Below are 24852 nucleotides of genomic sequence, written 5' to 3'. Positions count from 1 at the left end.
GAAACAGCAACCAAACACCTTTTTGCTCTAATAAGGAATCAGTTATTGTGCTTTGCTGGTAATTACGGTATGCGGAGAGCATGAAAATTTTCCAGTCAAACCCTCTGCAAGATTAATCAATTGCAATCATGGAGAGACACAAGTTGACGAAAGAATATCTAATGAAAGGCCAAGGGAAATGCAATTCCCTCAAGCGGTGAAAAACCAATTATTTTCACAACTCCCACACTGATACGCTGAGTTGCAAATATTATGTATTTGTAAAAATAAAAATAAATAAAAAATTTGTAAAAACAAATAAATATTACTCACAGCTAAACTAGCTATACATCCATCTTGGCAACCATCGACAGCCACTTCCATTTATGTCAAGTTATTGTCATGGATATAAGGTTGACCTCACCATTCACATGTTGTCTCAGGAACTTGAGTAAATATAATGACGACCAAGACAAAATGTACTGCTCGTGTTTGGGACACTTGCCAAAGTGTTTTAGACCTTGACAGATTAATTTATAATATCACAGGAACTTGACGAACTCACCACATAAACAACTTCTTTGGTCAAGCTGACTCGGAGCAAAGCTTAAATGCAGTGTCAGCACTCTCAGTCTCGTTAATTGAGGCAAGTTCAACACAATTCACTCACTCCCTTACCCACAAACCCCAACCTTTGATGACATGCTTGAAGTGCATCAAATTCATGAAAGTAGCACTTTATTTTTTTTTAATCCTGCACTCAAATGGACAAGAGCAATTATCATAGCATAAACGAATAAATAAATAACGAATACTTGACCAGACTCGGTGGTGTTGTGGTGAGAGCGTCCTCTCAGATTCTGGGAAGTCGATGGTTCAAACCCCTGCCGAGTCATACCAAAGACTTTTAAAATTGAATGTGCTGCGTTCTTGTTTAACATTCAGCATTTAAAAGGATAGAGCACTGGAAATCCCCACAAATTGGCATCCATGGGAAGGAAGAAATTCCTCTTGAGAAAATGCCATGGTGAGTGCGGTGAGAAAGACAGTGCCATCGTGTGATGTCGCTGGCACCTAGAGTGCCCCGGGAAGTGAGGGCACTTCGCCCAAGCTCAGTGGCTACGTGTGTATTCGTATGCGTGTCCGTGTGTGTGTGACCAACACAACAAGCCTTAGATCCTGTAAAAACAAATAAATAAATAAATAAATAAATACTCCCACTCATTTTTGGCCATTATTACAGAATGCATTATTCAAAACAGTACACAGAGAGATAGAGATAGAGATAGAGATAGAGATAGAGATAGAGATAGAGATAGAGATAGAGATAGAGATAGAGCACACACTTGAGCATCGCGAGGAAGGCCACTGGCTCAGCATCTGGAATGGAGATTTCATCGGGCTCTTCGGCTAGCTCCCCATAGAACATGGCGTAGAATACAGAACTGCTCACTGCCAAAACGTACTGGAACAATAAGCAGGAATGGAAGAGGGTGCATACAGCATGAGGACAGCCCAAAAGGCAGAAGCCACGGGAGGGAGGAAGACACTTCGGTGAGATTTGCATAAAATTGCTTGGGTTGCTTGCCCCTTGTCAGAAATATTTTTTCCGTTTCGACACTTTAATGTGATGTGCTTCTGTCTGTCTGAAGCACTTGCATCACAATGCTGTTAACCCAGGTTCAAGCTCGGAGCTGGCATGTTCACCTTTGGAGCCATCTCGTCTTCACAGATAGGGCATTGTATTGAGTGTACCATCCATCGGATGGATGTTAAGCAGGGTGTGTCCCTTTTCCAGCATTCACTGGTGGATGTTAAAGATCCCAGTTTTTCAGAAAAGTAGGCCACTGTGTACCAGTATCCTTGCTCAATTCCAAATTTCTTCACTTATGTGCAAGGGCACTTGCAACGCCCTGCCTGTGAAAGGGGCACTGCAAAATGTTTGATTCCCAAATCCCTGCCTTTGGCACAGGGCAAACAAGCCAGCCAAATTTGTAATCAAATTCCGATCCAGAATGCACTCACGAAACAATTGTATGAATAAACACATTGTTATAATGTCCTCGTTAACCGGCGCATGTTTGTCACTAGAGAGTGAATCAACTTTGTAATTTATTATCTCGTGAAATCTAGGAGGGGTGTCCAAAGGTTATAGGAATGACATACTCACCGACAGTAGTCCATGAAATGACGGTTTTCATGTTAAAATAAATATTTATAATTAGCTCAGGGGGGAAAAAAAGTCTTATCAAATTATATTTATATAATTATGATTGTGGGGGTAGATGGAAGAATCTAATGGGGAATAAAGCATTGTATAGAGTTGCTTGGTCAGTGGACGTGTAGGAGGCATCTCAATGTGAGTAAGTGGGGAACCTGTGAGTTTAAGTGTTACGTGTCATCATACGAGGGGTGGTGCGGTGTTAATTTGCCGAGGGAGTAAGAATAAGTTCCCCAGTATGTGAAACCCTCTGTGATTTTTCCATGTTTTTCAAGATTGGCAAGAAAGGTGGGGAACGCGTCTGAAATCACAACAAACGAGCAGAAAGTCCCGCCTTCAAAGGTTGACAACAAGCAAAGTCAAGCCCCCCGAAGGACGATTGATGGGTGTGACATCAGAAGCTAGCAGAGCAGGATAGGCCCCACCTTCCCGGGTTTCGTGCGAGCGGGCCGCTCCCCAGAGGCAGAGGATAAATAGGACAGAGTAGATAGGCGTGATCAGGGAGCAAAGCAGGTTGCGCATTTTAAGAGGAAGAAGAAGTTGATGTGCATTTTGAGAGAGCCATGATCAGAGTGAAGGCATGAGGTGCATTGTTTGGAGAGGCGAGAGCGGAGGTTGAGCGCACGCCGAGGAGGAAGAGATGACCATTGAATTAATGTTGAGGCGATTTGACTCGCGTGGTGAAGTAAGACACTGGCCTTTTGCTTTTGGTCGGGTCGGTGAGGACGATCGGAACACACGAAGCCGTTACACTGGGGCTTTGAGCCTTGATGTGGAGTGCCGCTCACAGATTGCCTGGCGTGCATTCGTCCCGCTACGAGAGAAGCGCCTCAATTACAATTCCACAAAGATCAGCTCTGGGCCAAGCAAAGTGCAGGAATCGTTAAAAAGGAAGGTTTTTCTTTTCATTTTGTGTACCCTTTGTCTGTATTTGAGTCTGTGTGAGGTGCCTGGACTGGAGGATTTATTTACTTTATTATTATCATCACATTTTGAATTGCTGTCCGTTGAAAATACTCATATGTTTTCATTAAATGTGTTTCTTTTAATGAGAAAAGAACAGGATAAAACCATCATAAATATATGTGGAAAAATTATGGGCCCAGACCAGGAATTGAACCAAGGTCCTCTGGCAAACAATACCAGCGCTCTACCATCTGAGCTCTCTGGGTGACCCACTGGCTGAGCAACGTGATTCTTTCACAAATACAAGAGCCACTCTCTTTCCTCCACTGCTTCCGGGATACTCGCTGCCAACCATAGGAGCAGCTAGGGCCTGCTCTCGAGAAGGTCTTCCTCATGTGGGGGGACACATCCATGTCCGCAATTAAATACCACAGGGGGACATAATAATATAATGAGAAATGAACAGGATAGAACCATCATAAATATATGTGCAAAATTACAGGCCCAGACCGGGAATTGAACCAAGGTCCTCTGGCAAACCATACCAGTGCTCTGCCATCTGAGCTATATAATATATCTACATAACATATGGAAATAATATAAGCCTGGTGTTTGCGTAGTGGTTAGGGTAGCGGCTTGGGATCCAAAAGGTCCTGAGTTCAAGCCCCGTTGGCCGCTTGAATTAACACACACCAGGAGGTTGACTCAGCCTGTCATCCTTCCGAGGTTGGCGAAGTGAGTACCAGTGTACTGGGCCCGGTGTATGCCCCGGTTATAAGAGGTGTACCAATCCCTGTGTTGGAAGAGGCGACCAGGGTTGCGTCAGGAAGGGCATCCGGCGTAAAAACTATGCCAAATCATTATGAGGATCATAATGGATGATCTGCTGTGGCGACCCCTAACGGGAGCAGCCGAAAGAAGAAGTCGATATGTAAATAATATATGTGGAAGTATTGCGTTGCTCAGCTGGTGGGTCACCCAGATAACTCAGATGGCAGAGCACTGGTATGATTTGCCAGAGGACCTGGGTTCAATTCGCAGCCTGAAAAATAAAGTAAATAAATCCCGTAATTTTTCCATATATATTTATGGTATTCCTTTTAAGAAACTGTCACCGTGTGCTGTTCTGGTGCAGCGCCCTGTGCTGTGCTCCTTCTGGGTGGATCGTCTCTCCACCATTACGCCCTATTGACGCATGCGCATTCATCTCCGAGTCTCGGTTGTACCCTTCAAGGGAGAAGCTTTGCCACCCGTCCAGGTTGGGGTAAAACCCCCTGGACACGACATATATATATATATATATATATATATATATATATATATATATATATATATATATATATATATATATATATATATATATATATCGATATGTTTAAGCTTGTCAGTGTGTATTGAGAATGAGCCTGGTGTGGCTTAGTGGTTAAGGCAGTGGCTTGGGATCCTTGGGGTCCTGAGTTCGAGCCCCACTGGCCGCTGAGTTATCATCAGGGGGGTTGACTCAGCCGTTCATCCTTCCAAAGATCGGTAAAATGAGCACCAGTAGACTGGTAAAAATCCATGTAGGGTCGAAGGCGACTAAAGGGTTGGTGTCTGGAAGGGCATCCGGCCGTAAAAACATTGCCACAAGAAAGGGTACCATGATTGGAGTCCGCAAAAAGCTGACCCCTGCTCAGGGATAAAGGCTTTCAAATGGTGTGATGAGTGTGTATTGAGAAATAAAAAGGTATTGGTGTGTCATGGACAAATACCTTGCTCCAAGAATGTTTTCAACACCCCTTATACCAATATGTACACCAGTTATTAGCAGTGAAAACCAACATCATCATCATTATTGATCTAGATCATCAACACCATTCCCAACATAATAATACAGTAATTTTAGGTCTTCACCACACAAAATCAACAACATAATTTACAATATCATTCCAACATGACATCATCATACTGACATTACATCATCGATATTATAAAGGGAGCCGTGTCTGTCTGTCTGTTTGTTGTCCTATAACTTGAGTACGGATTCATGGATTTCAATGAAACCAAAGAAGGTGGATTCAGGGAATTCCCAGGAAGGTTTGAAGCACAAAAAAAAACAATAAAAAGGAAGGACGATTTGTGTATGTTCACCTGGTAAAAAGTTTTACACCTGGTGAAAATGCAATCTCTGTGTGAGACAGTCAGTCAGTCAGTCAGTCAGTCAGTCAGTCAGTCAGTCTCTCTCTCTCTCTGTCTCTCTCTGTCTCTCTCTGTCTCTCTCTGTCTCTCTCTGTCTCTCTCTGTCTCTCTCTGTCTGTCTCTGTCTGTCTCTGTCTGTCTCTGTCTGTCTCTGTCTGTCTCTCTCTGTCTCTCTCTGTCTCTCTCTGTCTCTCTCTGTCTCTCTCTGTCTGTCTGTGTGTGTGTGTGCGAGGGGTGGTATTTGCTAGTAATCATGAAACTAATAACACAACAAGCCGGTAGGCGGACATGGGTAGTCGACTACCCAATAGAACCTGACGCGATGGGCCCGTTCAATGGGGAATGACCTGAGGATTAAGCACAAGAAAATTCATGATTCTAGCTTCAAGGGTTAATGCTGCAGATTGTTTTTTCGTTAAAATACCCCCACATTTAGAGGTTTTTCAGGCGTTGCTAGGCAACGAAGGGGTCCATAGCAACGATTCTTTCTCCCACATTACTAGGACATACCATGAACCTACCATACCAGTTTCATGTAGATCTGACTCAGTCTCTGAGATATAACGAACTTCGTTTTTTTATTGTTTTCGACCAGGGTTCATTCAAAGTCTATCTTCTCTGACAGTTTTCATAGGATCCGGCTGGAAATTTTTGACAATATGGCTGAATGTACTGCCCACAGACGCTCGTGGCCCGATTTTTGATTTTCGAAAAAATAATTTTATGATTTTTCAAACATTTCAAAGTCCTGTTGCTAGACAACGGTGGTGTCCATAGCAACGGTTCTCATTTGCACACAACTAGGTCATGGTATGAACCTACCAACCAAGTTTCATCGAAATCGCCATCGTATTAACTGAAATCGCCATTTTAAATACTGATAATAAGGCCAAAAAAAATAAATGTTGCATTGGCGTAACCCGCCCGACCCTAAAAATTCCGCCGACCCTACGTTTTTTTTTTTGTTTTTTTGCTATCGAAAAAATTTTGCCGAAAAAATTTGAAAAAAAAAAAAAAATTATTGCTATTTTTGTTGTTTTGCTATCGTTTTCAAGTATCTTGTTGATTGCGATCGCGATCGCAAAAACCCGGAAGTGTTTCGGACAGAACCCGCCGACAAAAAGGGTGGTACAAAAAGGGTGGTATTTATTAGGAAAAAAAAAAAAAAGATCCCGACCGACCTACCCTATTTTTCAGTGACCCGTTACGCCAATGCAACATTTTTTTTTTTTTGGCCTAAGGGTAGAACAAAAACCGGGCGTAGTGGCGTGCGCCTGTAATCCGGCTACTCAGAGGCTTGGGTTGGAGGATCGCTTGAGGACGGAAGCTCTGCGCTGGGCCGCGCTATGAGAGGGTGCAGGGCAGCCCGGAATCATGGCGAAACCCAATCCTTATCCCTGTGTCGTAAGAGGTGACCAGGGTTGCGTCAGGAAGGGCATCTGGCGTAAAACCTATGCCAAATCAGTATGCGGGTCATAACGGATGATCCGCTGTGGCGACCCCTCACGGGAGCAGCCGAAAGAAGACGAAGAAGATAATAAGGGTAGAACAAATCTCAAAAAAAAAATTTTTTCGACTAGATCGACTACCCAAAAATCAACACCATCATCTGCATTATATTAAACATTATTTTAATAAAGGAAGCATCGGGACAATACCCTTGGGCGCTCACTTTGTACAATAATGATACTGAGGAAGAAGTCAACATGGGATAGAATCAGCAAATGTACCGATGAACCAGTTATAACAAATACCTATTTTAGGGGGCAACCCCCCCCCCCCCATAAATCTGCTTCGACCCAAATTCTTAAATTGACGGGTGACGACAGACAGATTGACGAAACGCCATCCCATAAGCTCCCCGGAACTATGTTCCAGGCGAGCTAAAAATCACTCAGATTGACACTTTGCGAAAAGGACGGCACTCGATAGAGCGCATGCCTCCTCGAGGCTGACCAGTTTACATTTTGTATCCCAATGATAGGTCAGATCTGAATCCGGACCTTAATCAAAATTGAATCGGCTTGTTCTTGTCACTTATCCAACTCATCCACCCAGTTTAGTCATAAATCGTCCACAACTTTTTGAGATATCATGCAATTCATAGTTTTAGGCCCAATCTCTCAATGGTGAAGAATCACATGAAAAATTCTGGAATCCAAATCTGGATTCAAATGTTCCCCAAAATCTTATCACTTCGTCCTTATCACACATCCAACATGTCCACCAAGTTTCATCTAAATCCATCGAAAACTTTTTGAGATGTCATGCAATATCATTTAGCCCCACCTCTCTTAACTGTGAAGTGTTAAAAATTAAATAATTCTCGTATCCAGATCTTGATTCGGATCTTTGACAAAATTGAATAAATTCTTCCTCGTGGCATTCCCAACCTGTCCACCAAGCTTCGGCGGAATCCATCCATAACCTTTTGAGATATTGTGCTATACATCATTGTTGGCCCTCTTTCAATGGTGAAGAATCACTGAAAATTTTTTTTTTATCAGATCTAGATCCAGATCCAGATCCAGATCCAGATTTGGATCTTCACCAAATTTAAGCGTTGCTGTCCTTGACCGGTCACCTACATAAATCAAAAAATTCAGAACGATTGCTTGAAAACTGTGGCCAAGAATCATGTGACAAACATACAAAGAGACAAACATACAGAAAGAAAGACAGACAGACAGACAAACACAACAGACCTACATACTTGGCGGAAAAAAATTCCGCCAAGTAATAATGTACAAGACCAACCAATATACTTCAAAAGTCTTCGATTTTCACAAGTAACAAACACACACACACACCAGTTCGTGAATTATCGTAAATACTTGCAAATACAACCAGTCGGTTCGCTTACGGGGATATTAAGGGGTCGGTGGAGGAAGGGGGGGAGGGGGTGGAGGGAGAGAGAGATAGAGGAGAGACGAGGAGAGGAGGGAGAGCGGAAGGAGGGGAGGGAGAGAGGCGGGAGAGAAATGAGTGAAGGGAGGGAGTGAGGGGGGAGAGGACAGAGGGGAGGGGGAGGTAGAGGGAAAGGGGAGTGGGGGAGCGAGGAATGGGGGGGTGAGGTAGAGCGAGGAAGGGGGAGTGGGGAGAGTGACATGTCACCAAACGTTGCTATACACTCCAGGAAGCGGGGTAGGAGTGAGGAGGATGGGGGAGAGAGGAAGGGGAGAAGTGGGAAGGGGATTTGGGAGGAGGTAAGCGTGAGGGGAGGGGTTCTCGACTTGCGTTTGGAAGAGGGACTTGTGGAGAAGGGGGGAGGGGGGGTAGTACAGGACTGAACGAAAAGGGGTGCATTAAATCAACACGTTGATATGTTTACAGTTTACAGCTGTCATGTAAAAATGACAGTTTACAGCTGGGTCGGATTTTGAACAGAGGCCAGACAGCTTAAAGCGAGCATGTGTACCTCTCAGCTATCCTGCCGTGATGTGGTGATTCATTGCTTTGCATAACACTCATTTTAATCTAATATATTTTTCCTTCCTCACTCCGGTATTGAACCGTGGCATCGCCATCGAAGCTTGAAGAGCACATGCCATATAGCTTCACAAAGTACCCATAAAACAGTTGAAGAGATTTTTTAAAACGAAACATTTAATTTTTTTAGTATGGATTTATCGATGCCGAAGTGACGGGTCGTATAATGAAAGAGCATCATACAAAAATGGGAAACTTGCTGTGAAATAAAATTGCACATTTACAGCGATCCGGCCAATGCCCGATCCACTGCAGAACAATGTGGAAGGTGGAAGGCAGAACAACAATGTGGAAGGCAGAACAGAACAGAACAATGGCAGAACAACGCAGAACTTCATGATTTGCAAAGAGTGTGGGCAGGGGCAGACGCATTGAGAGGCTTTGCAGGCAGGGCCCACCTTGTGTGCAGGAATTCGCTGACTGGCCCCGGGAGGCCCGACCACAAAAGTGACATCAGCCATGAGCCTGTTGTTAAACATCGCCGCATTCCTAAATTGGTAGGAGAGACAAGAAGCAGTTGCAATCAATATTTTACAAGAAACCAGTTACAGGCAGGATATGTCATTGCCAGGGGGACATAGGGTCATATGGTTGAGGTTGTAGCAACTTCATGTGCCCTCCTTCCCAAGGGGGGTTTCCACCTTGGAGGAACTCAGTGTTAAGGTATATAAATAGCTTATCGTGGCGTTTCTTTGGACACACCTACCAGAAGTAAAAATTATTATACTACTACAGTATTCAGTCAATTCTGTCAAATGTATGATTACTTTTTTAAACAATCGCTACTGTTGTTCAACATTAAACTGAAAGAAATTTGGAGGAAACCTAACATTCTCGAGGCATTCTGTCCTTATCGCATCCCCTACAGACTTACAGACCCAAGCCATCTCGACTTGCTATGCCTCTAGGTAGGCCACTAGCTTGGCCGCAATGATCTTTAACTAATAAAAGTGCTCAAATGAGCCTTTATGCATGAATGATGTATCCCGTTGCCCGTCAGATTTTTCTAGCCATCACACGATATGCGAAGTGCATATGGATTGTTTCTACTTTATATATTGGAGCCTCGTGTATGCAATTTCTCTTGGCCATTGCTTCAAGTGTGACATGTGATATGTGATATTGCCCACGACAGCCTGACGGCCAAATTGCGGCCTTTGTTTGACGCATAACCACATTCCTTTTGGTCATTGGCATTTTAACACTTGCCTGAGGGAAATGTGGAGAAAAATAGGACATAATTACACATGAGCAGTCGATAGGTTGAGTCGCCAGTCCGCACAACGTCCTGTCAAGTCATGTCCGACTTCTGGTGACATTCATGATCAGATTTCTTTCCTATCCTTTCCTATTCTTTCCAAACATTCCTATCCTGCACTGCTTTCCACAGCTCTGGCAGAGGCAGCATCGTTGCAGCCTTTACCCTATCCATCAGGCACATCAGCACTTCTTCCTACTCTTCCCTCAACCCAACCCAGCATGGTTGACTTCTCCAGACTTTTCTTTTCTGCATGCATGATGTGTCAAAACAAAGTATGACAGTTTCTCTTTTACATGGTGGTCTAATTTCATCAAGCACCGATTTGTTTTTTCTTCTTGCAATCCATGGAATTTTAACACTCGTTTCCAATACCACGTTTCAAAACTGTCCATCTTCTTCCATTTTACGTTTTTCCTGTCCATGATTCACATCCATACCTTGCAAATGGAAATACCAGAGCTTTCACCAGCCTCATCTTGGTTTTGTACGTCACATATTTGTCTTTCCAGATCTTTGTCAATCCTGACATACATTTCTGTTCTCCCCAACACTAATCGTGTCTTAATATCTCCTCTACATTCTCTAATCACTTCAACTTTAGAACCCAGGAAGATGAAACTTTCCACTATTTCCACATGATCGTGTCCCAATCTGAACACGTTGATCTTCTCAGTTGATAAGATTTTAGTGGTTTTTTTTTTAGGTTTAAATAAAGACCAGATTTTTCATTGTCTGCAGCAGTTTCATCAAGACCTCTTTACTTTCTGCCAACAGAGTGGCATCATCAGCATACCATAGGTTGTTGACACATCTTACTCCAATCCTTGAGCCTCAGATACAAATTATGTTTTGTTAAAATTTAACATTGCAAACATCCAATACAGTTCTTCTTCTATTAAAGGCCACAATTATTCATTCCTGCATTCTTTGTATTAAACCTTGTACTAAACTGTTAAGTTCGATTCAATGAATCAATAATGTCATGACTTTTAACTCTTTACAATGAAAAAGCTATCGAAACATGAAAATAATAAATAAATAAAAAACAGGTAAGCTTTGTTTTGGTTGAGAAATCCATTCTGGTGGTAACAGGGTCATTCAGCTTGGCAGGTGACATTGTGCATTCGTCCATCAATACATCAAGATAAGATGAAGAGTCTCTCTCCACATCAGCGGCAGTAAAAGCATCACAGAACGAAACCAAAGAGATGGCCGCAAGTGTGGTTTCCAGACCGTGACAAAATAAGAATTGCTACGGTGGCATCATTGTCATGTCACAAACACTTCGTATTGCAGAATAGCTCGAGTGGTTTATATTTATCGTGCCCCCTTGACCCAGTGAAATGCATCTTTCATTAATGATGAAGCAGAGACAATCAAACAATTATTTTATCATTTAGATCCCAAAATAGTCTTTCTGTCATTTCTTACAGACTCTGTGACATTTTGCAGTCACACATGACAAAGGGAACTTCTACACAAGAGGTTTGAATGTAATTTGGCAGATTAACATTCATCTTAACTTTTTACTTTGAAATCAATTGATTATGTAATCCAGTAGTGGTTTTGGATATTGGATCAAAACTGAGTTGTGACTTACCTGTTACTTGGATCAAAACTTACTTTATCATGTCACTGATACTAAAAGCAATTTGGCTTGTAGACAAAATCTCGGCTCATAAAAGAGCATTGCTCTTTCACGGCCACAATTATTTCCACCTTCTCATGGAATCGCCCAAGGGAAGTTTGGCCCAAGCTCTTTCACAAACTGGCTGGCCCAGCATGATGTCCGACTAAGTAGGTGAGAGCAGGAATTTGCCATTTGTTCAGGGTGCGGCAGACAGCTTGCCTACTCTTTATGAAAGTCACCTTGAGATCGATCACATCCACCAACTAATGACAGCAGATGGCTGCCCGGTTTAACCTCCATCCAAAGGATGACACACAAACATTGAAGCCTCAGGATGCCCAACCTGTGAAACACCAGGATGACGGCTGCGCTGATATTCGAACCCAGGCGAGACAACTCATCGACGACGGCACATACCTCTCGACACAAGTTAGCAAAATAAAATGAGCATCCTAACTTCACTCAGATTACTGTATCTGTTCAGCTTGCAAAATTTGTTGTTCACGACATGAAGTGTAGTCTCGTGTCATACGGGAATGCACAACTGGGTAAGAGAATCGAGCTTTTCACCAAAAACTCAAGGTAGGTCTGAAGTAGTAATCAGGAGTGTTGCTCTTGTACCGTACCTCTCACGCACTGTTGCGCATTGCGCTTGCCAGCTTCCAGACTTCAAAGCAACACTCGCCCGAGCTGAAGTACCGATCTCCGGCGAATCGTGGGTGTTTGACGTTGTACAATCATCGGTCGTTGCAACTTCCACACCGCTGCCTCTGTTGCGCCCCTTGGATCCCGGTGACTGCTTTCCAGCCATGGGCGGTGAGGCAAAAGCTGCAGCCTTCCCCACTGGTCGCTTTAGCATCCCTGTAAGCATCATAAAGGATGAAAGGCAATGCATCCTTTAACGTCTTTTCCTCATGCTCTTCTTTTGATTCATAATTGACATCTAGGTAAGGCATTCAAGATGCATTCATAAGAACTTGCACGCTTATGGTCTCTCGACAAAGCTTGTTTGTAACCTTGTACTCCTTTCCTTCCCCCCTCTTAATCTATCTTCCTTTCTTTCATTGTTTCCAGCAGCATCAGTGCACCCAGCCCGTCCTCTTGTGCCTCCCACCATGGAAGCGAGCCTAACCTTGGGGCGGGCTGTGCTCTGTACACCGAACATAATCGGATAAAGTTATAAGGTCAACACCGAGCAAATCAGCTACAACTTGCATCAGAGAATCGACGTCTGCTATTGGCACCATATCATCGGTTTCACTGCCGTTCCATGCAGTTGAATGAGTTTTTATGAAAATGGAAGTGGAAAAGCGAAAAAACACATCAAACGGGCAAGTCAAACATGAGCATTGGCCTCTGTGGTATTCAAGAGCATTCACTGACAAAACCTCCTGGATGCTAGGTTCGGTGAATAATAAAAAGGAAAGATGCTAGTAGGGTAATGCAACACAAAAGGTTTAATGGAATCGATTCAATTGGATATTAAGGACAATGCACGAAGTTTGTAAAATAACTATGCAAAAAAGTAAATGGCTAAATTTCCTTGATATACAACTACTGTACTCTACTCTATTGCAAATAACGTGTAGATAATTAATGGCCCCACCATCAATTGTGTACAAAATGATATTCTGAAAAGCTACTATAGAGTGAAATCATTAGCCTTTAAAAGCCATACCTTATATTACCTCCATCATCAAAGGTGGGTTATGCTTTCACCCCTGTATGTCTGTTTGTGCACAGGATATCTCAAAAAGTTGTGGACGGATTCGGATGAAATTTGGTGGAGAGGTTGGGTGCGTGACAAGGCTGAACTGATTAGATTTTGGTGAAGATCTGGATCTGGATCCGACGACGAGAATTTGTGAAGTGATTCTTCACCATTGACAGCTTGGGCCAAAAACGATACACAGCATGACATTTCAAAAATGTATTGGGTCTGACATGTTCTCGTGGATCAGGCATTACATGGCGGAGGTAAAGCGCTCCACCGAGTGGCCGCGGTTTGTTTGTCCGCACAGAACTTTCGTGTTTTTCTCCCCAACCGCTTGTCGGATCGAGAAGAAATTTTCACCATTGGTGTGACTACTCATGTGGATTGTTTTAATGATAATTATGATGTCACAAGTCACGTGGTGTGGAAGCAATGTTGGAAAAAGGGGGGGGGACTTTAGACCTCTGTATCTCTGAAACCACACCAAGGAAAAAATTGAAACTTGGCACAAGGCAAGTACTCCTGATGGGGAATGAGTGTAATTTTTTTTTAATGACATCATCGGTGCCCTCGTTATGGCGTCATAATTGCAAATGTAGAACGCTTTATCCGATCAGTATGAAAAATTTTGGGGGTCATCTCGAGATAAAATGGTCCACAAAAATATTTTGAGATGTCATCGGTCACATGATTCGGCAGGCATAGTTTTTTTGTTGTTTATTTTTTTTTTAACCTTAAAAAAGCTTCTTCTCTGAAGTGGCTGAACAGATCGAGGTGAAACTTTACACGTATGACCGCCTATCCATGAGGAACAAAAGGTTCACACACATGATGCCATAGATCAGATGGTTTGGCAGCCATATTGGATTTACCCTAAAACCGATAAAAAAAATCTTCTCCAGAATGGCTGGACAGATCGAGGAGAAACGTCACAAAAATGTTCCCCAATCCTTGGCTGTAAAAGTTTGTTAAGGAATAATTGATCGGTCACATGGTTTAGAAGCCGTAATAGATTGAAGAAAATATTAAATAATGTTTTCTCTGGAACCGCTTAACCAATCGATGTGAAACTTCAAAATTATGATCTCATAGTGATGCTGAATAAATAAAATGATTTCAATTTCAAATTGATTGGACACATGGTCTGGAAGCCAGAATTATTTGATTTTTTTTTTAGTTGTTGTTTTGGGGTTTTTTTTTGAATAAGGATCATTTGTTTGACAAATTTTCTCTTTCTTTTGAAATTTTCTTTCAAAGAAACTCTTTCTTTTCACAAATTTCTCTGACAATTATCTGCTGTTCTTCCTCGGCTCCAATCGGTTCTTCTGACCACGTGCTTGTCAAAGTGTACATCTCTCTGTCTGTTATCAGAGAACCATCTCAGCGCTGTCGAGTCTGGCATTTCACTCAAGCCGACTGGCAGTGGCTCCAAGCAGCCAACAAACTTCGAGACTGGTCTCCTATCGCTACTTTCTCCAACATAAACTCATCCTGGGAATTCATTCAAAGAAACTTGCTCTCCCTCATGCACAGATTTATCCCCTCTCGTCTTCAGTTGTCCTACCCTTCCTCCCACCCATGGTTCACTGAAGCTTGTGGTGAGGCAGTTGTCCTGAAAGAACTTGCCTTTGCCTCATGGAAAGCAAACCCAACTGAGGGCAATCTCAGTTCCTTCCATAACACTTGGTACAAGTGAGTTTCTACCCTCAGGAGAGCCAGAAAACAAAATCTTTCGAAGCTGAAGTCTGAACTCTCAAACCTCTCTCCCACCTCCAAATCCTGGTGGCATCTAATCAAATCTGTTTCTGGTGTATGTCCCCCTCCAACCCTCCCTTACCTCAAATGGCCGCACTGCTGATACCGCACGTGAAAAGGCTGAATGCCTAAACTCGGTGTTTGCATCGAAATCTTGTGTCTAAAACCCATCACTTTCTGTACCCACCTTACCAAGTCGCACCCAACTGTCCCTGGACTCTGTGTCCTTTTTCTCCTGACAAGGTGGAGAACTTGCTGTCAAACCTTGAGTCAGATTCTGCAACCGGTCCAGACGGTATCAGCCCACGTGTCCGAAAAACCTGCTCCGCTACTCTTGCTCACCCTCTCTCTGTTCTATTCACACTCTCATTTGCTCAAGGTCATCTGCCATCTGCTTGGAAATCAGCAAACATTACTGCCCTGCATAAAAAGGAGCAAAAACAGATCCCTGCAACGACAGACCAATCAGCCTTCTTCCAATCATCAGCAAGGTTATGGAATCCATCATCGCTTCAGAAATTAAATCCTTCCTCTTCTCCAATGGCTTGATTTCTGATCATCAATTTGGTTTCAGACCAGGTCCCTCTACCCTGGATATGCTGCTTCTGCTCTCTTAACAATGGATGGAGGTACTCAATGCCGGACATGAAATCAGAGCCATATCCCAAGACATATCACGTGCTTTTGCAACAGTCTGGCACCTTGCCCTGCTCACCAAACTCTCTTCCCATGGTATCCAAGGCCATCTCCCACTCATGGCTCACAGACTTCCTCTCCTGTCGCAGCCAATGTGTTTCCCAAAACTGAGTTCTTTCCTCCCCTCTTCCTGTCCAGGCTGGAGTTCCTCAAGGTAGCATTCTGGGCCCTGTTTTTGTTCTGGTTTTCATCCATGATCTCTCTGACTCTGGAAAATCCTCTTTATATCTTTGCTGATGACTCCACCCTCTGCTGTACCATCTGTCATCCCCCAGATCGGTAAGCAGCAGCATCTTCACTCTCTGCAGATCTGGGTAAAATCACAAACTGGTCCAACACGTGGAACATGTCTTTCAATCCGGACAAATCTCACACTCTCACGATGTCTCTCTGAAATGATTGTTTGGAAAAAAAAAACCCCATCCACTTTCTCAACAATCCTCTGGAAGAAGTCCTTTCTTTCAAGCCTCTGGGTCTCACTAACTGCCATGATCCTTCCTGGGAAAGCCACATTTCCAACCTGGCCTCCAAAGCCAATCGCCGACTGGGAATCCTCCGGCGTGGAAAGTCCTTCCTCGGCCCACCTGAGCTCCTGATCACATACAAAGCTTTCATCCGCAGCCTGATGGAGAACTGCTCTCCCCTCTGGGCTGGTGCTCCTGCCTCCCACCTTTCTCGGCTTCACGCTATGGAAACCAAGACATTGAGGATAATTGGTATCTCCCGCGATGAGTCTTTGGGCCTCTCACTCTCTCACCGCAGGCAGGTCGGTGGTCTTTCTGTCTTCTACCGTCTCCTCTCTGGTCTCGCCACCCCCCACCCCCTCCTGCTGTGTCTGTGATTTGTCCCCACTATATTTCTGCAGGGCGCTCAATGTCCGCCAACAAACCCCTTCTGGTAAAACTACAAAAATCACGAATCACTGCTCACCTTCACTCTTTCATTCCTCTTTTTCCTGCCTTTGGAATAAACTCCCACACTCTCTTCAATCCCATTCTTCCCTCCCAGCCTTCAAATCAGCTGTTCACCACCACCTCTTATCGTCCCCCATCCAAATCCTTGATCTTTTCTACCCCCATTAATCCACCCCAACACCACCTCCTTCAAATTCCCTGCTTTCCTTCCTGAAAGTCCCTTGAATGTCCATCTTGTATTCCCCATGTTCCCTGCCCCATCCCTCTCCCTTCCACAGATCGCCTAATGTCTCTGTTTCCCACTGTTTTGTCCTTCCAACTCCCGCCCCTCTTGTCTTATGTCCCCCTTGATGTGCGTTGTGTTTAGCTCTCATACGAGCCTCGACAAGGTATACAAAAAAAGGCTCACTTGGCTGTGTCTGGGTGAGTTTGAGGGTAGAGGAGTAGCAGCTGAAATGTGAATCCTATCCAGGTTCCTCCTGATGACTTCATCTTTGCTTTTTGCTTGTTTGGGTCCTTCTGATTACTCCAATGCAGGACTGTACCTATTTGGTCTTCCATTTGATTTGAATTTCATTTATTGTAATCCCATTCTACATTCAATTGAATAATAATGAAAAACGTCGTGGGTCATGGTCATGTGTCCGATCAAAGCAGGGTTGCATCAAAGAGGGACGTCTTGGTACCCGGTCATCACTGCCAGCAGTTATAAAGTGGCATTTCTAATTATGTCTCTTCTTAATTACGTAACACACCAAATACACCACACAAAACAACACAAACACCACACAAAACAAGTTCTGGCGAGGGTCTGCAATCTCTGATTGCTCTTTTTCTTGTTTTGTATTTGAAAACGTCAGGACAGCTTAGAAATTTGCAACATCATAAAAAGGAGCACAACTTAAATAAATAAATAAATAAATAAATAAAGTGACAATACACAATGATCTCCATAAATAATGTTGGTTCATAAAACAACACAGAACTTCAAGAAGAACAGATAAAATCATGACTGCCTCTGGAGAGGTACAAATTGAGATATAATTCCTTTCATATCCTGGATGCAAAGTCTCCAAAGCTTTCCCATGGTTGGTCGAGAAATGACACTTTCATGAATCTTATCACACTCATCTGTATTTGGCAACTTGAAATACAGTCACACCATTCATAGAGACCTTGGTGTAAGAACTTTATGTAACAATCCTGGTTTTATTGGAATAAGGCCTTAGAACATGGCAATATAAAATATCTACAAAGTCGATAATACAGTGCTCAGGTTGGCAGGATAGCTGAGAGATACACACACTCTCCGTTGATTTGTCTTGCCTGGGTTTGAATCCCGACCCAGCTATAAACTGTCCTCTCAGTGTTTCAGGTAGGGTGATTCATCAATGTGTGCGACGTCCCTCGGCTGGACATTAAACTGGGTGTCCTGTCTGCCGATATTACCAGTAGTTGGTTGACATTAAAGATCCCACAGTGTTTTTCGTAAAGAGTGAGCATGTTAGCGGCGAAACCGTGACCATTGCTCAATCTTAAAAAAAAGAAGCAACTTTTGTGGAATACAACCATCAGATGTGATGCCAGCATCAAAATTGCTCCACAGAAGTTTGCAACTGCAAATGTGCCAATTTGAAGACCATCGCTGACAACTCTGCAAGACTTGCTGCCTGTATTAAGCCGCTGTTACACCTTGACGTTTTAGCCAGCGTATGGCAACGTATCAAAATGTATGTAAAACGCTGGCGTACGCTGAACTATTGATGTTTTTTTTCCAGTTTTGGGCGTATTCATAACGAGTTGGACGTATGCATAACGTATAAGTAACATACACAGAACGTTTCGATAACATATCGATAACTTATACCAACGAATGCTTCGCGTGTTATTGGCATTCACAACTTATGCCCAACGATAGTTTAATGTACGCATAGCGCGCGGCAGCGTATCGCCGACGATCACGTTGCGTAGCCTAGTAAAAGGCTGCGTCTCGACGATTCAAATCATAACCACACTAAACATTGAAGTGTGAAGCCGCTGTCACACCTTGACGTTTTAGCCAGCGTATGCCAACGTATGAAAAATTTGCCGAATACGCTGGCACACGTCGAATACGTTATGGGTAAGTTTTGTATACATTAAGAGCACGCTGAAGCACGCTGGCATACGTCGTAGTACACAGAGTACGTCGACAAATTTTAAGCATGCTGAAAATTTTTCGACGTATGCCAGCATATGACGCACACGTTCCGCATACGCTGGCCATAAGTTGAAGGCACGTTTTGCGATCGTTGACACACGTTACTTGTAAGTTACTCATAAGTCGAAACACATCAAGGTAATGTTTAGCATACCCGAAACTTATTTCTAACCTATGAGTAACGTGCTTTGAACCTATGTGTAACGTATCTCCAACGCATATTGACATATGTAGATGTATTTGATGTCTTCCAGACGACCACAGAACTTACTGAACGTGTTACTAACTTACAGCTACCGTATCATGGTGTATTGGCAGCGTTTAGGGGAATTGGTATATAAAAATGGGCTTCACACAGGAGGAACCCATCAGTGTTCCAGACTCCATGGTTTTTTTTATTTTTATTTTTTCTTAGGCATGACGGTTTTGTTGACACTTCGATTTCTAGTGCGGTTATGATTTAAATCGTTGAGTGGCAGCCTATTAATTATATGACATTATAACCGCACTAGAAATCGAAGTGTCAACATGACCGTCATGCCGAAGAAAAAAAAAACAAAAAAAACAAAACATGGAGTCTGGAACACCGACGTAAAACATTACCTCGACGTATTTCGACTTTTGAGTAACTTCCAAGTCACGTGTGTCGACGTGTGTCAACGATTGTGTAACGTGCCTACAACTTATGGCCAGCGTATGCGGTACGTGTGAGTCATACGCTGGCATACGTTGAAAATTTTTGAGCATGTTAAAATTTGTCGACGAGCTCGGCGTACTACGACGTATGCCAGCGTGCTTCAGCGTGCTCTTAACGGATACAAAACTTACCCATAACGTATTTGGCGCATGCCAGCGTTTTAGACAAATTTTCATACGTCGGCATACGCTGGCTAAATCGTCAAGGTGTGACTGGGGCTTTAGTGGTGATGCCAACCATGAAAAGTGTTACTCCGTTATTAGCAAAGTGTGCTGACATTATTTAATCTTGACATCTGATATTGAAATCTTCAGAGAAGTAATCTTGCAACATTGTTGAGTCAGGTGTGCTTTACGAGTTCATTTTTCAAGCAGTTGGGTTTTGGCTATGTAGCTCAGGCTCGTGAATTTAAGTTGTTCCATCAATTCAGCTTTAGCACTGCGTTAACACGTTTAAGCATGAAATTTGTACTTTTCATCCCTTATTCCACTGAAGATATGAACGATGAACAACACTGTGCCAATTTCATTCACGCCAACATCATTGTGAATTACACTACAAGGAAATTATGCACAGAAGGAGGCCATTCGGCCCATCATGCCTGCACCACACCAATACCAGATTTAATAAATCTGTCAATACCACTTCCCTTCACGTGCAGCCTTTTGGCTGCTACACTGGTACTCATTTCACCGACCTCAGAAGGATGACAGGCTGAGTCAACCCCTTGGCGTCAATTCAGCGCCAACGGGGCTTGAACTCAGGACCCTAGGATCCCAAGCCACCACCCAACTGCTGAGCCAACACCAATATAGAGGAAGGAGAGAAGACACAAGAATAGAAAATAGAAGAGGCAAATATCATGGAATACGGTAGTATTCCATATGGAGGGATGGCACAGGAAAATAAATGGCCACACCATCAATTGTGTACAAAATGATATGCTGCAAAGCTACTCTAGAGTGAAATCATAAGCCTTTAAAAGCCATAACTTTTATTTCCTCCACCATCGAAGGTGGAAGGATGATATGTTTTCACCCCTGAATGTCTGTTTGTTTGTGTGCAAGATATCTCAAAAAGTTGAGAATGGATTCGGATGAAATTTGGTGGGCAGGTTGGGTGTGTGACAAGGACAAATTAATTACATGTTGGTGAAAATCCAGATCCGGATCTGATAATTTTTGAAGTGATTCTTCATCATTGAGAGATATTGTGCTACATATGGATTTTGGCCCGATTTCAAAAAGTTGTGGACGGATTTGGGCGAAACTTGGTGGACATGTTGCGTGTGTGACAAGGAAGAATTGATTCAATTTTGGAGAAGATCCGAATCCGGATCCAATACTTTTTTAAGTGATTCTTCACCATTGAGAGATAGAGCTAAAGCGAAATATTGTTACGGATTTGGAAGTTTACTGCACTCAACATACAGGTCCTATAGATCAGTTATATCGGTAAGTACGTGTTGCCAGTTAGGGTCCCGTCCCTTGTCTAATGGGTAATTAAATGTTCCTGTGTTGTGGAGTTATTTTAATAGTCAGGTTTTCTTTTCGTTTATTTTTACACCACTATCAATGCCAGCGTCATCTTCCCCTCGCTCTGCTCGACGCCATTGTCTACGTGTGTTCGATCACGTACGTGGGCGCAGATTTCCTTCACCTCAGATCGAGACTCCACCCAGAAGGGCAGGGCCGTGCTCCTAGTCCAACCAGGAACCTCAGCACCTCAGGCTGGCTCCGCCTTAGCCAGATCGAGTGTTCGGCCCCGGCCAATCGGGAGGCCCGTGTAGGACCCGTGTACGAGTGGGTCCGTGAAAATAAGAGACCCAGTGGGGAGGGGGTCACCTCATTCGGAGCGCGAACAAAGGCGTACTGGGCTCAGTGGAAGACCCGAGAAATGAGGGACAACATCTTATATCGCAAGTGGGTGGAGATTCTCTCAGAGAGAAGTTCTTGGCTGGTAGTAGTCCCAGATCAATTTAAGACCCACATTTTGGAACAAGTGCATGGTACCCGTGCCGGCGGCCATTTGGGCAGGACCAAAACAACATCTCGGGTCTGCCGGCTGTTTTATTGGGTCAACATGGGGCACGGTGTACAGGACTGGTGTCGAGCATGCGATGCCTGTACTGCCAAAAAGGGACCGGCACGGATGATGAGGGCCCCACTTCAACTACATCAGGTTGGGGCCCCCCTTGAGCGAGTGGCCATGGACATTTTGGGACCACTGCCCCCCACTCACCAAGGTAATCGATACATCCTCGTGATGATGGACTACTTCACTAAATGGCCGGAGGCCTCTGCCCTTCCCAACCAAGAAGCCGGGGTTATGGCACGGGCCTTCGTAGAAGGATTTGTATGTCGACACGGGATTCCAGAGGAGCTGCACACCGACCAGGGTGGAAATTTTGAGAGTGAATTGCTCAAAGAAGTGTGCAGTCTAATATCAATTTAAAAACCTGTACAACGCCCCTAAGGCCACAATTTGATGGCATGGTGGAGAGGTTCAATCGAACCCTAATTCAACAATTGACCCTCTTCACCGCAGATTGTCAGGATGACTGGGACGAACATCTCCCGTATCTGTTGATGGTCTACCGCTCGAGTCAGCACGTAGCCACCGCCTGTAGCCCGGCGTTTCTCCTGTATGGACGGGAGGTGCGAACCCCTGTCGATTTGCTGTGCGGCCCGACGCCTGAGCGTCCCGCCGGACCCCCGGGGAAGGGCTACGCAGTACACACGTCAGTTGGAGGAAGGCATGGAAAAAGTCCTTGCCCAGGTTCTTAGAGGCTCTTAGAGCCTTGCCCCGAGTACACGGCCCTAGGCAGGGATGTGGCGAGCATCCTTGTTTGGGAATAGGAGCACTAGTTAGTGGGAAGGGTTAGCGATAGTTAGACCGGCTTCATGGGGACAGGGGTTGTTCCTCATGGAGCCCGTGGAATGGGTTAGTTAGAGGAATTTTAGGATAGATTTAGAAAATGTATTTTCTGGGCGACAGAGACAGACATGTAATGTGTAGTGGGGATGTAGCTTAGCTACGTAGATTAAATGGAACGTGCATTAGTATAAGGGACGACGAGGGAGCACGAGGTAGTTAGGGGAATTTAGTTAAGAGAATGGCAGTGTTGGAGTGTACGTGTGAGTTCAAAGAAAAAAATACCCCCAAGAGGGAGTGCCGGTCATCTCTGCCAGAGGTCGAAAGTAACTCTGTGCCAGACTGGAATAGGGGCAGTTCATAAAGTACGTACGCTCTACTTCCGGGTTTCAAAACCACCCACCCCCCTCTGTATGCAGGCTAGTGACCAACCACCCACCACCTCATACATCGCTAATCACTTGCAAAGCCAGCAGTTCCTTATGAATCGATGTTTGTAAGTCATGACGATGCAGTCCCTCGCGGTGCAATTTACCTTTTTTTAATATCACAGCATGTCATTGATGAAAATAAAAGTACAAATTGACATTCAAAACAATGTTAATGTCATAAATGAAAGTAAGTGTGCATATACACTTGTGTTCCATTGTTTTAGTTAAATCTGACAAAAGCTTCAAATGTAATATTTGTCTCGGAGAGTTCCAGTTCTTAATTTTTTAATACTTTTATTTTTGTATGTACGTACTTTATGAACGGCCCATACGAGGAATCAGAACGAAGTTTGAAGGGATATAAAATCGGAACGAGAGCAAATTTCCAAAAAATGGCTCGTGTTGTTCTCGATAATAGTCCATAGTATCTGAATCACTAATAACATTAATTTTGATCTCTCTTGATAAATGAGGGATGAGATACGATTTGAAATCGACGATTTTCGCAACTTTGACAGCCTCTTGACGTTGACCTCGACCTTGGACGACCTTGAAAGTTATATCGTTGTGCATGTCTCATCGACCTCTATCCATTCCACTATTGGTTATTTGTCTCCACTCGGTTTGATTGTGGACGGACGGACGGACGGACGTACGGACGGACGGAGGGACGGACGTACGGACGGACGGAGGGACGGACGTACGGAGGGACGGACGTACGGACGGACGGAGGGACGGACGTACGGACAGACTTCGAGACTGGGGTTATTAGGTCATCTCTACTGAGATGATAGAGATGACCGAAAAAGGTGTGATGAATGAGTATGGGTCAGCGGGCCCAAGTGTGAATGGAGTGAATGTGGAATGCATGGTGCCAATGAATGATTGGGGGGAGGAGTGATTCCCACCCAAGTGACCCCGGGGTCAGAGTAATGTTAGTTAGGGGGCAAGTCAAATTTACAAAAAGGAGGTCGTTTTGTCGTGGGTGTCGAGAGAAGGCACGATACCCATTTGGAGGGGTGCAGTAGTAAAATTGACCGGCTGGGAGTGTGGCTTGGGAAGGTGAGTACCGAATAGTGGGCACCCCAGGCACCGAAGTAGTCGGCTTGAGCAGGCCAAGGGTCCAAGGGACCGGGATAGTGTACTGGGCAAGGGCGACCCGCGGTACGGGACCCGGAGCACCAAAGATGCCATGTGGGCATGAAAGGGGTGCAATGCCAGGAAGGGCAACCCCCCTTGTTCATAGGAAGCAGTTAGGCCTCAGGAGACAGCCTCAGGGCCTGGGGGTGCCATAGATAGAGTCCGGCAGAGGGGGAATCCCTGCCAAGTGAGCCACACTGTCCAGCCACAAAATTGTGCAAGGGCACGGAAGAAAATTGGAGGGCTTGACCCAAATTTACAAGGGACACCAACACAGGCGACAGGAATCATGGTTTTTAGAACCGATAGTTTAAAGTGACAGGCGTTTTGGAAAGCCCCGTGGTAGTTTAAAGGTTAATAAAAAGTAGGATAGTTAGGAAATGTACCCCTTCACACCATTCATCCCTTCGCTCTCAGTAGGCCGCTGGACCCACCTTGGGTTAGATTGCTGAACTCTGTAGGAGGCCATTCTGAGGCTTTGTTGGGCCTCGAGGCAGGACGCGAGTCTCTCCTTATTCCCCTCCAGAGAGGGAACAAGGGGATGGGAGTAGGCGAGGTTGACAGGATAGGTTAGCCGGACAAAGACAATAAAGTGGGTTTGGGAGACGGAATTGTAAAAGGAATATATATATATATATATATATATATATATATATATATATATATATATATATATATATATATATATATATATATATACTAAATTTGTTTTGTGTTGCAAATTAAGGGAGTTGGTATGGACAGAGACAGGCAAAGGCAATAGGTTG

General features: G+C 44.1%; 1 protein-coding gene across 4 annotated transcripts in view; it reads right to left on the bottom strand.

Annotated features, from left to right (window-relative positions):
* Nucleotides 1-24852, bottom strand: part of LOC147019903 (BTB/POZ domain-containing protein 3-like) — a 111157-nt gene that overhangs the window by 39798 nt on the left and 46507 nt on the right. For 2 of the 4 annotated variants that reach the window (XM_085894738.1, XM_085894737.1), the window contains exons 2-4: nucleotides 12291-12525; nucleotides 9172-9262; nucleotides 1326-1444 (exon numbers count right to left, since the gene is read on the bottom strand). In XM_085894738.1, coding sequence (XP_085750864.1) covers nucleotides 1326-1444; nucleotides 9172-9262; nucleotides 12291-12523 — 443 coding nt within the window. In that variant the 5' untranslated portion in view covers nucleotides 12524-12525. Of the gene's footprint in view, nucleotides 1-1325; nucleotides 1445-9171; nucleotides 9263-12290; nucleotides 14452-24852 lie in introns of those variants that run through there. The other 2 variants (XM_085894736.1, XM_085894739.1) reach the window with 2 other exon arrangements.

This window comes from Eptatretus burgeri, chromosome 9 (genome assembly GCF_056783735.1).
Source record: "Eptatretus burgeri isolate ZD-2024b chromosome 9, Ebu_testis_v1, whole genome shotgun sequence".
Taxonomy (NCBI): Eukaryota; Metazoa; Chordata; class Myxini; order Myxiniformes; family Myxinidae; genus Eptatretus; species Eptatretus burgeri.
Note: the sequence above shows the minus strand (reverse complement) of the source record. Positions and strands in the feature narration are given on the sequence as shown.